This window comes from Ambystoma mexicanum, chromosome 6p, assembly GCF_040938575.1.
Source record: "Ambystoma mexicanum isolate Mex_15411 chromosome 6p, UKY_AmexF1_1, whole genome shotgun sequence".
NCBI lineage: Eukaryota > Metazoa > Chordata > Amphibia > Caudata > Ambystomatidae > Ambystoma > Ambystoma mexicanum.
In genome coordinates, this window is record NC_090935.1 from 242,106,080 (window position 1) to 242,120,594 (window position 14,515).

The 14,515-nt window shown below is 48.8% G+C and overlaps 1 protein-coding gene across 4 annotated transcripts in view; it reads left to right on the plus strand.

The window, feature by feature from the left end:
* CTIF (cap binding complex dependent translation initiation factor) overlaps positions 1-14,515 on the plus strand; it is a 1,422,510-nt gene that overhangs the window by 1,277,091 nt on the left and 130,904 nt on the right. The window contains exon 11 of one of the 4 annotated variants that reach the window (XM_069626948.1): positions 11,692-13,099. The exons of 2 other annotated variants lie outside the window; for them this stretch is intronic. In XM_069626948.1, coding sequence (XP_069483049.1) covers positions 11,692-12,129 — 438 coding nt within the window. In that variant the 3' untranslated portion in view covers positions 12,130-13,099. Of the gene's footprint in view, positions 1-11,691; positions 13,100-14,515 lie in introns of those variants that run through there. One more of the 4 variants, XM_069626947.1, reaches the window with a different exon arrangement.

Here is a 14,515-nt window from a genome sequence, read left to right on the forward strand (position 1 = left end):
CATCTGAACATACCAGGCAATTAATTGTATAAAGAGGTTAAACATGCAAATGAACCCTTCGTCAAGCTGAAATGTAAATGGTTACCCACTATTTGATGACCGCATGGTTGAAGGTATTTGACTAGATTTTAAGTCATGAGGCTAATCCGGATTTCAGTTTTGGGAGTCTTAGACGCTCCTGTAGCAAGCTGAGAGATTCAAGTCAAAGATTTCCTCTGTGGGCTCACAGCATTTTCTGGAGAATTACATTCCTAATCTAAACTGGAAGAGGATGCAATCTCTTGCCGTGTTTTTGTACAATACAGAAGAAAACTATATTTAATGCCTAGGGAATCCTGCTGGTGAAAAGACTTCTGGTCATCCACGAAGTGTACACCAACATCTTATTAGCATATCAAGAATCCATATGTTTGTGGAATCCTTAATAGGGACGATTTACTTTACTGTAGATGTGCCGCGATTCCATTAAGGCGATATTCCTCTGGGGCAAAGCTGCAGGCGTGGTCAAAATGTGCTTTTGAAACTCACAGCTCAGAGTTCCAGTGTATTCAGGATGCCTATGACTATATAGCATGTTCGGTGTAGCTAAGAATGTATTTTACATTCCCACTGCTGGAGACACTAACATGAAACATTCTCCTTAACTTCGATGTTCGTGCACTTGTGTGCATTGCTCACCCCTTCAAAGAGAGGAGTAGGACGACTCACAACTAGGTTGCTGCTCTCCAGGAATTTCCTGTGGGCAGTCCACAACAGCTTCATGGATTCTGGATTGTGATAGTATATGTGCAGCAGCATACTCTTCCTGACTACGACAACGTCTCCTTAGGCTGTGGTGTACTCTCTTTTCCCCTACGCAGTTAGTCTCACCTGCTGACACCTTCAAGAATCTTGTGTCAGTGCCACACAAGGTGCCGCTATAAAGACAGAAAAAAAATCAGGAGATTGATTGGGAGAGGTTGTGCTTCATGCCCTAAGGATGTAAGGGACTAGGGTAAAATTCATGAATTTCTTCTAGCTGCATAAAGTATTTTGTCTCGGTGCAAGGAAGCCTCATTTAGTACTGTGACGAGGAGGGATAAGGATAGCTGAACTCTTCCTCATTAGACAATCATTCATTGCAAAAAAACTCTGTGAAGATATAAAGATGAGACGTAGTAACCTTGAAAAAATGCCCTACAGTTTGAATCGCTGTGAACAAATATTTTAAATGATATGGAGCACATTTATGTAAGTACATGCATAGTAACAGATTAATACTATCCATGGCAGCTCGATATGACACTACTCTTGGACCCATTTTGTTTTGATTTTGTGTTGTCTTCATTGAAAATGAGCAATACAAGTTGCGAAAAGTGAAATATGTGGATTCTGACGTCTAATTGATTGGTGACCAGATTACATATGTATGTTCCCTGGAACATTGGCCTTTCTCCAGCATGGGGTCTGGCATGGATTCACATGCTCATGTATATTCCCCCTTAGGCTGGGAATCCTTGATAAAAGAAAAAACAGTTTCACTTTCACTTGCAAACTGTATTTCTCCTTTAGATAGACCAATCACTGTTCTCAGGGTCATAATGCCCCCATCCAATGACAGTCAACTCACTAAGCCCCTCCTCTGGCAGCCATATCCAGATTTTTACTGCACACTTAAGTATTGGAAGTCCTCGAGTTTGCTCTGTGAGCTACTTATGTCTTTTCGTGTTTTCAACAGAAAACGGTCCTATATTTGTTCCGAAAGAGTTTGTGTGATCTCTTTTCCATCTGCCGACAGCGGGAATCCGTTGTCAGTGATTTCAGTGCCCCTCAAGGGTGTAAGATTGTCAAAGTTTCCACGAGGCCATCAGTCCTACTTTGCACCCTCCGACCATGACACAGGAGAAGGAATCTTCAAGTCCTGCACCAAGTGTGGGCTACGGAATATGTTGGTCAAAGACAAGCACCTGCAATGCTTCTACTGCCTGCTTCCAGACTACAAGGAAGGAGAATGCGAGATATGCCTCAGTTTTTCCAAGAAGATGACAAAGGATACGCACAGTAGACTGGCAGCATGGCTGAACGCCAAGGTCTCTGCCCCGTGCTCCGAGCAGGGTCATGCCTCACCCAGGAACAGTCTTTTAAGTCCTTTCAGGGCGCCTCATCTGTGGGGGCCCAAGACAAGACCAAGAACCGCAAGTCCGGGTCTACCGGGGTCGCTGCAGAAGTGGGTCCCGCGCTGGACAGGGCGCGATTGACATCACCCTCCATTTCCAGCCAGCAATCAAGCTCCTCCTCGAAAAGGAAATCACACAACTCGGCTAAAATGCGGGAGAAGCCAGGGAAGCCATGGACAGAGGAGCAGACGACCTAATTGCCCAAGAAAGCCCAATCAGCACAGGATAAGACTTTGTTGAGGATAGAGTTGGTGGTGGCTGCACTCTCAAAGGCTAAGAGGGCTGGCCCTGTGAAGGTAGCCCCCGCAACGCAGAAGGTATCCCTTCCCCCAAGGCGTGAAACCGACGCAATTACTTTGGCAAAGTCTGCTGGCATGCCGGAGCAGGGGACACGCCTCAGAACCCGGTTCTGGCCCCTCAGGTTGGAAAAACGCAGTGGCAACGAGGCCCAGGATCAGTCACAGACCATGGATGGGGAGGTAGCGTTGGATCACGCCATCAGTCGCGCTGGACATTGCTGACACAGGGTTCCAGAAGATGGGAAACAGTGTCTGCCTTCGTTGCCAAGGCTGGGTGAAGGCCACAAATTTCCACCAGGAGGTCAAGGCGAAGGTACTGGACATGACTTTTGACAGAGATAACCTTTTCAGGAAGGTTGTCGACGAGTCCCTGCAGGCCATCAAGACAGATATGGAGACATCCTGTTCCCTGGACACCCTTCAGCAGCACCGCTCTTTGAGGGGACTGTGTCCTCCGAAGTATTTCACATCTATGACATGTAATGTCCACAGCTGTACTGCTTCAGAACATTTTCGGCAGGGGGTGTCCTGCATCGATGGCGTCGAGCTGATGTCCCTCGAGGGCCTCCGTCGAGGGTCGACGTCACCGGATGTTGTATATAGGACGCACAACGCCCGTAGCCTCAGTTCTGTTTTTTCCACAAACGTGTTTGCTTTGAAATCTCGGTGCGCTCGATTCTTCTCTTCGAATGTTGTCTTCGTCTTCCTCTACTACCCCGGGGTCGGGATTTAAAAAATGTCGGGACTGCGGTTCGAAAATGTCCATCACGGAATTGAACGAAATCTGCCTCTGGTGCCTCGGCGAAAGCCACGCCACCGACGACTGCGAGGACTGCCAGTCCCTGATGTCTAAGGCTTTGCAGGAGCATAAGGGGAAATTGAAGGTAGTTTGGTGTCCAAACCCCATATATCGAAGTCCGCTGGGCTTTCGACCGATGACTCGAGGGGCGACTCTCTGCGTTGGCAAAAATCCAGGGGGTCTCGGTCTACGGGTTGTTGCTGCCATTCCTCTGCCTCATCGAGGCATTCTAGTAAGCGTGTCACCAGTTGCCTTCCCCGTCGGAGGAGGACTCCGTCAGACGGTTGACTTGTCCCACCAAGTCTTCATCACCGGCCGAATGGGATTCATTCCAGCAGCAGATGTTCGCGATTTTTCAGTCGCAAGGCACAGTTCTGTCTGCGCCTCCCAAAGAAGCCGGCAGGGAACGGGCTCGGTCCACCACTCGCACGCCTTTGGGCTCGGGCGGTCGGCGCGATCATCGGGAGCCGTCGAGGTCCTGATCGGACAAGGGCGATCACCATAGCTGTGCCAGGTCCAGGTCCTGTGAAGCCTCCGAAGAAGGCGTCAACGCCATCGGCGCCCTGTCCGTCGAAGGACTCTCTCAGGGCTCCGTCGTCGAAGAAGTCGTCGGCACCTCGGTCGACGTCGATTCCCTCGGCGCCCTCAACGCTGTTTGTGGAGGATTTGCCGGAGGTGCCCCTGAGGGCTGTGGAACCTCCGAGGAAGGCTAGCAGTAAGTCTGTGAGGCCTGTTTTTGAGCCCTATTCTGTTCCTCCTCCTAGATTGGATTTTTTCCAACCTTTGCAGGAAATTTTGGAGGTTGATGAACTGTCTGATCAGGAGTTGGGCTTGCCTGTGCATCCTGAAGTCCCTGATGACCCTCTGTCTGGGCACAGTCAGATGGAGGAACTCCGTCAGTCGTTGCATGACGCCAGTGGCCTCGACACCTCTCCGAAGGTTGAGTTTGGCTTGCCTGAGCCTATGGCACATGCTGAATCTTCCTATCGGCGTCTCATGTCGAGAGTACTTGGGGTGGTCTGCCCCCCTGTGGCGTTTGATCAGGATGACTTGACGGATATCCTGGATCAGGGTCCATCCACTGACCCGGTATTGCCGTTTCACATGGCTTTGCAAAGGAGGGTGGCGGCAGCTTGGACTGCTACAGAGAGACTGCTGGCAGTTAACAAGTTGTTTCCGAAAAAATACTGCCCATCCAGTAGTGACCCCTGCTACTTATTGGTGCACCCTACTCCGGAGAGTTTGATGGTGCAGGCAGCTATGGCCACCTCGAAGCAGGCTGCGTACCCTACCATCCCTCCTAATAGGGACGACAAGCACTTTGATGGTTGGGCAAGGAAGGTATTTTCTTTGGGGTGTATGGCGTTGAAGTCGGCCAACTCCACTTGTGCCTTGGCAAAGTTTACACACACTCTGTGGAACTGTGCGTCTTTGGCGGCTGAGCATATTCCCGAGGGGGAGGAAAGGGTTGGTTTTCTGGCCCTCGTGCAAGACGGCATGGATGCTATGTGTGAATCCCTTCAGTCGGGTTTGGACACGGCAGCAGTGTCAGCCGGTCCATGGCTGCAAGCACCGTGATACGCAGATTTGCGTGGTTGCAGAAGTCGGGGTTTGTCCCGGATGTGCAATCCCGTCTTCTGAACATGCCCTTTGACAGCGAGGCAGACGAGAGCCTTGAGAGGTTGCAGACCTCCAAAGTTGCAGCAAAGTCTTTGAGTGCTGCAGTACGACAACCTCTGCCTTTTCGTCCTAGCGGACAGCAATGGAGGGGAGGTTCCTTTCGGTACTACTCCTCTTTTGGTAGATCGAGAGGGGCTGCCAGTCAAAGGGGGCAGCGAAAAAGTACCTGTGGTGGTCGGGGAACTCGTGGTGCCAAAGCCGCTCGGGCAGTTTCCTCTTTGCCTTCAGGCACTGGCACAGCCTTTACATCTCAGTCATGAGGCCATGCCCCATGGTTAGCCGGTTGGGGGTAGGCTAGCACTGCATGTCGGAGAATGGCGTGCCATTACTTCAGATGTGTGGGTTCTGGATACTGTAGCCCACGGCTACTGCCTTCCCTTCCTTCAGCTGCCTCACAACAATCCACTGGGGAAGCTCTCTTTGAAGCGTCCGGATCCGCTCCTTGCGCAGGAAATCCTATCCCTGCTGGAGAAAGGCACCATAGAACTGGTGCCTGTGGTGGAGAGGAACAAGGGAGGGTATTCCCCATATTTTGTGATTCCCAAGAAAGACTGAGGGTTGAGACCCATCATGGACTTGCGTTGGTTGAACAAACTTCTCAGGAAGGACAAGTTCAAGATGGTTACTCTTTCTCAGGTCCTCCAGACCCTTCAACTTCAGGATTGGTTGGTGTCTCCCGACCTCAATGATGCGTACTTTCATGTGACGATTCATCCCAAGCACAGGAAGTACCTGAGATTTGCGGCTGGCGACTCGCACTTTCAGTTTCAGGTCCTGCCATTCGGTTTGACCTCCGCCCGAGGGTCTCCACCAAGCTCATGGTGGTGGTGGCAGCATACTTCAGGCGAGGGGGGGCATTCACGTCTACCCCTAGCTGGACGACTGGCTGATCCGAGCGCGCTCTCCCGAGCAAGTGTTGGATCATCTCGGTCTCGCCTGCCGCACCCTCCACAGATTGGGCTTCTCCCTGAATTTCAAGAAGTCGCATTTGACACCTTCCCAAGAGCTCCAGTACATCGGTGCTGTGCTAGACACGTCCCTGGGGAAGTGTTTACCTCCTCAGGTCAGGGCTCATCACATTGTGCAGATGGTGGACAAGTTTCAAAGTGCCCACTGTATCCCAGCTTTCGACTTCCTAAGGTTGCTGGGCCTCATGGAATCCTTCATCCTTCTGGTGCCGGAGGGCAGATTGCGGATGAGATCTCTGCAATGGGCTCTCAAACTGCAGTGGTCCCAGTTCTCGGGCAAGATGTCGGATCCCGTTCAGATTCCGATCTCGGTCGCACAGGATCTTCTCTGTTGGGCCGACGGAAGGAACCTGCTGAAGGGGGAACCGTTTTGGCAACCATGGCCAGAGTTGACGATTGTGACAGATGCTTCCCTCACAGGATGGGGTATGCATGCCAATGAGCTGACCATCAGCGGTCGTTGGTCTCAGAGTCCTGACTCCACATCAACCTGTTAGAGCTGAGAACCATCAGGCTTGCCCTGAAGGCTTTTCTGCCGACTATACGGGGGAAGAGTGTTCTGATTATGACGGACAATACAGTGGCCTTGCATTACCTTGAAGTGGGAGAATGGAAAACCAGACTCCCGTCCTTCACCTCTCGCGCTTGGCCTAGAGGGTCGCGGCCCAGACACCCGCCACGAGAAGAGTTTGCCCATTTACCAGATGACCAAATACCCTGGTACAGAAACATACGGATGTGTCCATCTGCCTGCCCAACAGCCCGCACTGGCCATGCCGACACCTGCGGCACGGACCAACTAGACTGAAATCTACACATCGTTAGAGATGCCATGACGACCTAGATAACGGGAAGCACCGCTGAACTATTATACACGCTGAACATTTCCACACCAATCTACACGAAGAACATACTCAGTGCTCTGACGTAGGCGACAGGCTTATTCACGGACGTGCATCTTTATTATTTTTACATAGGCTTTCAGAATGCAGAAACGCAAGACGCACCATGAGCTCATTTATAACGCTTGCTCACGCTTCTCTTGAAACCCGTTACCATCATGAGAGATATAATGGAAACACGATACTGGCCATGAAACTGTATGCCACTATAACCTAAAGCATCCATGCACTAAATGGATTACTCGTGCACCAGGCCCAAGTAGGCCCCAAGCAAGAGTTCCCGTGGACATTAACAAAGCAAAAGTCAGGTTGCTGAGCCTGCAGAAAGAACCCAGTGGAGCAACCAGCCAAGGTCGTAATGTTGCAAACCCACAGTCAAGAAACAAATCTTCAAAGGCACGATGTTGCAACCTCGCACTCCACGTACCAATGTTAAAATCATATCTGCAAATTAAACCAGACATACAGTGGAAAAACAATATTAATTGTGCAGAATTATGCCTCAAACACGGTCCCTCCCCACGTGACCAAGCCGAACCTGACGAGATGCCAAAACCCAGGAGAGAAAAGGCGTCTGGGTACCTCGCTACGAGACGCAGGCCGACATACTTGAAAGGCTCAATGGACACCTGCTACAGTGGGAACGGTCAGTCTCCCACCTATGAATAAATCCTCACATTGCCTGCACGTACCCATATTGAAACACTGTTGCAACCACAGGTGCACCGTGTGCTGGGAACAACGGTGGTCCCAGGCTGGGGAGCTCACGGATGCACCAATCAGAACATGAGGCTCTTATCTCAGACGTCAGTAACGTTAGCCAATCCTAAGGGGTCTTCATGTAACAATTCTTATGTATCTAATTGTAGGGACAACCCAGATATACCACCTGACTACACCTTAACCACTAATATCATTCTCTATAGGCGTACTATACTAACCCCACCACTCGAGCAACCAATCAAGAGTGGCGATAGGTTCTTTTGGTAACTTTTTGGAATGACGCAAGTAGCGCGTCATAATGTAGTAAAAAGGGCCTGCGAGCCCCACTATTGTGTGTGTGTCAGGACGAACGCGTGCGCTCCTTGACCCATCCCTGCCGTTTGCATAATAAACGACAGAAGTTGCCTTGCTCCTTGTGTGTGCCTCATACTCTGTCTCGATCCGAGATATACACGGGAGGAGTTGGGGCCTCCCTGCCCGGAGGTCTGCGGACGGCCCGGCCGACCCCGGCAGAATTCCCCCCCGACAAGTTGGAGGCACTGCTGAGATCTGTTTAAGATCGACTTTTATTTTTATTTTTCCAGGCACTCCCGTTGCGGGGAGGCCCGGCGGCGCGGCCCCCTCTGCCGTTGCCCCCTTCTGAGGACTACAGGACCATCGCGGAGCTGCGAGAGGACCGGACAGCGCAATCCGGATATTGGCCCTCGGGAGCCGGTTGAGAAGTATCCCGCCCGCGGTCGGCGAGTGTCCAGACGTGGTCCAGACGAGGGGAGGTGGCGAGCCGCTTGGAGGGGTGCACGCAGTCGAGCGGCCCTGCATCGAGGGAACTTGGTGAGCATGACACGCACAACAAGCAATGCGAAATTGTGAGGGAGGGGGCGGAAGTAAATAAGGGAGGAGGGAGGTATTGTAAAAAGGTGGGGTGAAGGTTTAATTGAGTGATGATAATGGAATGAATGGTAGTGAATTGAGTGCGAGAGAAGGCGGCTAACGTTACGCGAAAGAGGGGGGCAGGGCACGAGAACAACACGTGCAGACGCTCGCAACAAAAAGCTAACGTTACGCGAAAGAGGGGGGCGGGGCACGAAAACATCACGTGCAGCCGCTCGAAAGACACTGATTGGCCTAAATCGCGACTACGTGTGAGGGTGGGTGTGTGTGGTTTCCTACGATTTGACATTTATCATTCAATGAGTAGATGAGGTTCCCTATTGTTCGAGCAAGAAACTCGATAGGTAGATGAGGTTCCCTATTGTTCGAGCAAGAAACTCGATAGGTAGATGACGTTTCCCTGTGGGCGGTGGCTAGTTACGTAGTTGCCCAAAACGGAAGATAATTGGCTGGTTAAGCCCTCCTGTTGAGGGGCGTATCACACGCGAGGCGACGCAGCGTGCGCAGTCCGGTTATAGTATTGATGAGATTACCTTGTTCCAGGAGAGACAGGAAGACAGCTGTAGGGTTAGCGGGGTAGATTGCAAGTGTATTTTGAATTTAAAGAACATAACACGAATATACCAGTAGTTCGAAGAAATAGGTGACGTCACCAGTAGGGATTTAGTAAGATATCGTGAACACAAGAAGCTTTGGGTTTGACATTGGTGGGGAAGAGAAACATGATAAAGGAGCGGACACGGAGATAAACGATAAACGAGTGGATCAAAGAGGAGAAGGGGAAGGGGGCGTGGCTGCGCACGGAGAACGCCGGCCACGGCAAGTGTAAAGGTGGGAGGAGAACGGGGAAAAAGGACGACTGTGTAAGATCGTCGTAAGGGGTACGCAGCTGCAGGGGGCTGCGTGCGCTTCGGCCGCAGGGGGCCGTAGGGGAAGGAATATAATATAACATCATAAATATATTTGTTTTATAATTTTTTTTTGTGATTATTATCATTGCATAAATTGTCAAAGGATTGTCGTAAGTCCCCACACTTGCGGGGCAAGGTAAGCAATAAAAGGTTGTATGTTGCAAACTGGTAGCAAGGGGAAGGGTAAGAAAGGGTGCGCTAGTATGTCATACGGGAGAGGGTTGGGAGGGTGGGGGAATACCCTCACTACCCCACTACAACATATATGCACCACACTGCCACCACATAGGGAGAAGTTAATTAAGTACAGCATAGAGTGGACCCAGGGGACGGACAACAAAATGTTGACACCATGGCCGCCTAATGGTAGCTTTGACCCATATGCCCAACATTCACTATTAAACCATCTGCACAATACATACAAGGGGAAGAAGTTGGCAAACCATGTGGAGGTGTTTAACTTATGGAGGATGTTCCAGGGGTCTAGACCAGGACCAAATGGAATGTTCACTATGGGGGAAACACCGGAAGAAAAGGAGATTAAGAAAGAAGGAACGGATGGGGAAAAGGAGAGTGAAGGAACAAAGAATATGGGGAATGAAAAACTGGGTGGAGGAAAGGTTGATAAATTAGCTGACATAAAACAGGAACCGAGCAATGAGATACCCTTAACACCGGGAGTGAAAACAGAGGGGGGAGGGTTGTACCCTTTAAGAGAATTAGGAGAAATAAAAGGACAGTTAAGGGCGGCTGAAGGATACTCAAACCCGGCATACAGCCCTCCACCATATGTGGCTCATGGAAAGATACCAATGGGGGACGGGAGGAGAGAAGAGCAGACTGTAGAGATAGGAAACGATGAGTGGGTAGCTGCACAGATATTGTTGAAATTACGAGGATCACTAACTGGAGAGGAAAGGGAGGCGGTAAAGAGAACAAACGAGGATAGTGAAAGAGAGAGTGAAATGAGGGGAGAGGAGCTGCTACGGCAGAAGGAAGAGATTTTGGAGGAAAGATTAGCTAAACTAAGGGATGAGCAGAATGAACTGATAAAACAACTTGAGGGGGAGGAAAGAGAGAGAGTGAGGAAAAGGAAAGAAGATAAGGACGAATTGGAAAAATTAAGGGAGCAAAGTGAGGAGAGAAAGAGGGAAGCTGTAAGGGTAAAAGCAGCAGCAGAAAGGGTATCAAGAGTAGTGATGAGGGAGAAGAAGAAGGAAGAAGAAGAAAATGAAAAGGAAATGGAAATATGGAGGAGGAGGATAATATCAGAGACAGCTAAAAAATATGAAGAGGGGAAGGTAATAGAGAGTATAGTAGAAAGAGAAAGGGTGAAATGGGAAAGGAGGAGAGAGGATGAAAGGATATTGGAACAGATGAGCAACGAAGTAATGGAGGAATTAAAAAGGAAAAGAGAGGAAAATAGTAGGGAGATGGAGGAGAGGAGTGAAGGGGAGAGAGAGGAGAGTAAGAGGGAGAGTGAAAGATGGGGAGAAGTATATAAAAATAGAGAGGTAGCAACAACGTCAGCACTAAGGGGAACAGGTGGTAACAACGGAAAGGAAGAGGGAGACCTAATAGACTTAAAAACTGTAACAATAAAAGGAAAAAAGGCAGAGTGGGGGGCGCAATTTATGAATGATTTTTGTAGTGAGGATGGAAGGAAGAGTGAAAGGGAAAGCTTAGATAAGCTATACCTCACTAGAACAAACATAGATTCGCCATGGGTGAGTAGAAGATGGGAGGAGCTGGAGAGAAGTAAGGAGGAAGTGAAAAGAATGGGAGAAACACAAACTAACGAACACACGCCACCGACGCTCACCAACCAACACACGCCACCCACATCACCATCACGCTCTCTAACGCCACACCCCACATGTTCAACAACTGCACGCTCTCTGCACAGAATAAAGCTCGCACCCTTCATGGACGAAGTTACACCTTATGCATGTCGGCTTAGGGACCTCCCTAGTCGCAGGCAAGACAGGCAAACAGACGTGCCAATATTGAACACAGGAAAGGATGAAAAAAGGGGAAAGGAAGAAGAGGGAGGTAGGAGAAGAGGTAGTAAGGAAGGATTTGAAGTAGTAAAAGGAATGGGGGAAGAGGAGGGGTGTGAAGAGTTAACATCATGGAGCATAAAGGATGACACAAGACAGAATGTAATGCCACTGCTGGAGAGAGGAGGGGTTAGACCACAATATGTACCTTGGAAACATACGGATAAGGAAAACATAAAATGTAGGCTCCCATCATTAAGTGGAGGTGCGGGGACCAAGAAAGTTCTGCGAATGTGTTAGGTGATGAAATGTATCAATATGTGTCTTCTTTGATTACTAGCGTTGTGTTTGTGTCTCAACAGCTCGAGCGCACACGGGGCGGGTCCACCAGCAACCAAGAAATAGACGAAAATAAAGAATTGGAAAAGGAGAACTTGTGCCAACTTGCCAAAGGTGACCACGTACTACTTCGAAATTTTAATAGAAGGTGGAACCAGCAGAGGTTCACTGGCCCCCATTTAGTAGAGGACGTATCAACAAGAGCAGTAAAACTAAAGGATAAGCGTGCGTGGAACCACCTGCATGATGTAAAAATCTACAAACTGCAGACCCGCCCCAGCGCCAACGACAGGTCCATTGGAAAAACGCCAACAACATCCCCGGCAGCGGAAGAAAACACAACCACAGACAACGACCCAATTGTTCCCTCGGAGAGAATAACGGACGAAGAAGGGGGCGATCCCCACACTGCCCACCCCATGGTCACACGTTCAAAGAGTAAAACTGCTCCCGCCATCTGAGCAAACCCCCCCCCCATTGACTACTAAATACAATTGTAATAAAAACTAAGGACTTCGCTTGCACCAATACACATGTAAACACGTGAATGTTCTCTTTTTCTCTCGCACATACAGGAGCTGCGTAATATTGTATTGTTAAGAAAAGTTATCTAACAAATTCAGTGTGCAGGCGTAGATGGTGCTGCCAGACGATAGTTACCCAGAAGAATTGTCACACCAATTTGTATACGAAATAAAAAGGCCAACATACTTAAAAAAGAAAAGGGTACGTGTATACTACACGGCCTTCCTCCTGGCCATAGAAAATTACATGCCCCACCTCCGCCCATACTTGCCGGTCTTGAGAGACCGATCACTTAGAGTAGCGTGGGAGCAACTCTTCACCTGGGCACTGAATGACTATTTGATAGGGAGAGCTTAATGAAACAAAACTAACATTTAATAACAAGCACTTTTTGAGAATTTTTAGGCGGGCAACTTTAACGTCGCAAGAATACGCTGCCAGGACTGCAGCAAGGTAAGAGCAAAAATGTCGGTGAGATTAGCATATGTAATAAAAATAATAGGGATTTTTATGATCACCGGAGTTTTGGCTGCCTCTGTATGGCAGTACAGCTATGCTATGAGTTTTTTTGCTGCACCCAAACCTAATGTACCCCACCTCCCTGCTGCAACAGGTGTTACGTCAGGTGGTAACAGTAACAATGAACAAAAGCGAAATAAAGTTAAACGCAGCACATACTCAGACAATAAAGGTATTGATAATTATGTACAAGATTCAGCACACGTCACAAACAACATATGGTACCAGCACATGACCCGCATTGGTAAGCAGACAACTGAGGATAGCTGTTACGTTTGCTCATTAATACCATACGCCATGAGCGCTTCACGAACATTTGTTGCCACAGAAATAGATGAAAAAACAGCACAGTGCATAATATATTTGGCCCTGTTCCAAACGAAAGGAAGATTCCAAGGAACAGTAGTGCACATGACATGGAAAACACGAGACTCATACCCATATGAAAACAACTTCCTCAAGACCTATCTGAGTTATCACAAGACCAGTTTACATGCTGAAGCATTCAGATACATAACAAGTGGCCCTGAAAAAGGAGAAACAAAGAAGGTAACACTGCAGTATCTACCATGTGATTGGTACGCCACGGAAGTTCCGGGTAAACAAGGATGCTGGGAGAGGCCATTACTGACGATAACAGGAAAGGTGTTCCTGGGTACCAGCTGGGAGATAGGAGTGGTTGGCAGCAACATGGTAACAAAAGAAACTATCTCAACCATCGAGACACACAATCATCGATGTTGGACGACATGGATCAAGTATGTACCAATGCTCACGTGGGTAGAAGAAGATGAAGACCCGATAACTATATTACCATTGACTGCGCCCAAAGTATGTTACCAGCATAAAGGAGAGGTGGACGTGGGATATAACACCAATTGTGCAAGTGTGATGGAGTTACCTGAGGGGGGAGCGGGAACAGCAGTAATAATGGACCATTATTGGGCCTGCGGAGAAAAGGCATATCATACACTGCCTCCCCTGTGGAGTGGTGTGTGCACAATGGTACACGTCAATGTACCATCACTAGTGGTACCTAAGAAGCATGTCGATGTGGCGAAATTTCCGAAAATGGATGAAGGAGACAGGAGAAGAAAGAGATCTGCACCACTCCAGAAGGAGCAAGAAAACAGGACAAACAGCAATGATACTGTCCTAAACAGGAGAAAAAGACAAGGAGAGCCATTAACAGGAAATTATCTGTGGGGAAGGTCGGAAACGGAACTAACCTCAATACCGCCAGAACACAGACTATTCAGCAGAGCAGCAATGTTCTTCTCCTCAATAATACATCCGGGACTGCAGGCATACGCAAACGCAAAATGGCTGCAAATAACCAGATGGGAACTAATGATGACCATAAATTCGACAGTAAATGGGTTTAACGCAATTAAAGAGGAGCTGCGAGCTGTAAGGATGGTAGCACTACAGAACAGATATGTATTGGACCTTCTCACAGCAATGGAAGGAGGAGTTTGTGCAAAGATAGGACAATCATGCTGCACGTTCATACCTGCCAACGATGCCGACAATGGTACACTAACAGAAGCAGTTTCACAATTGGCCCAGATGCACTCCAAAATGATGGACGAAAGTAACGGCGTAAACAAGGATAAAAGCTGGTTTTCACTATTATGGTCATGGATGCCATCTTGGCTGTCAGATGGACTGAAAATAATAGTGGGATGTGCTATTTTGGCTGGAGCTGCACTGATAATAATTAGATTTTGGAAAGCCCGGAAGGCGCGCTCAACTGATGAGTTGCTGGAAATGGTGGGAATGCACCCCTTGATGCCAGCAGAT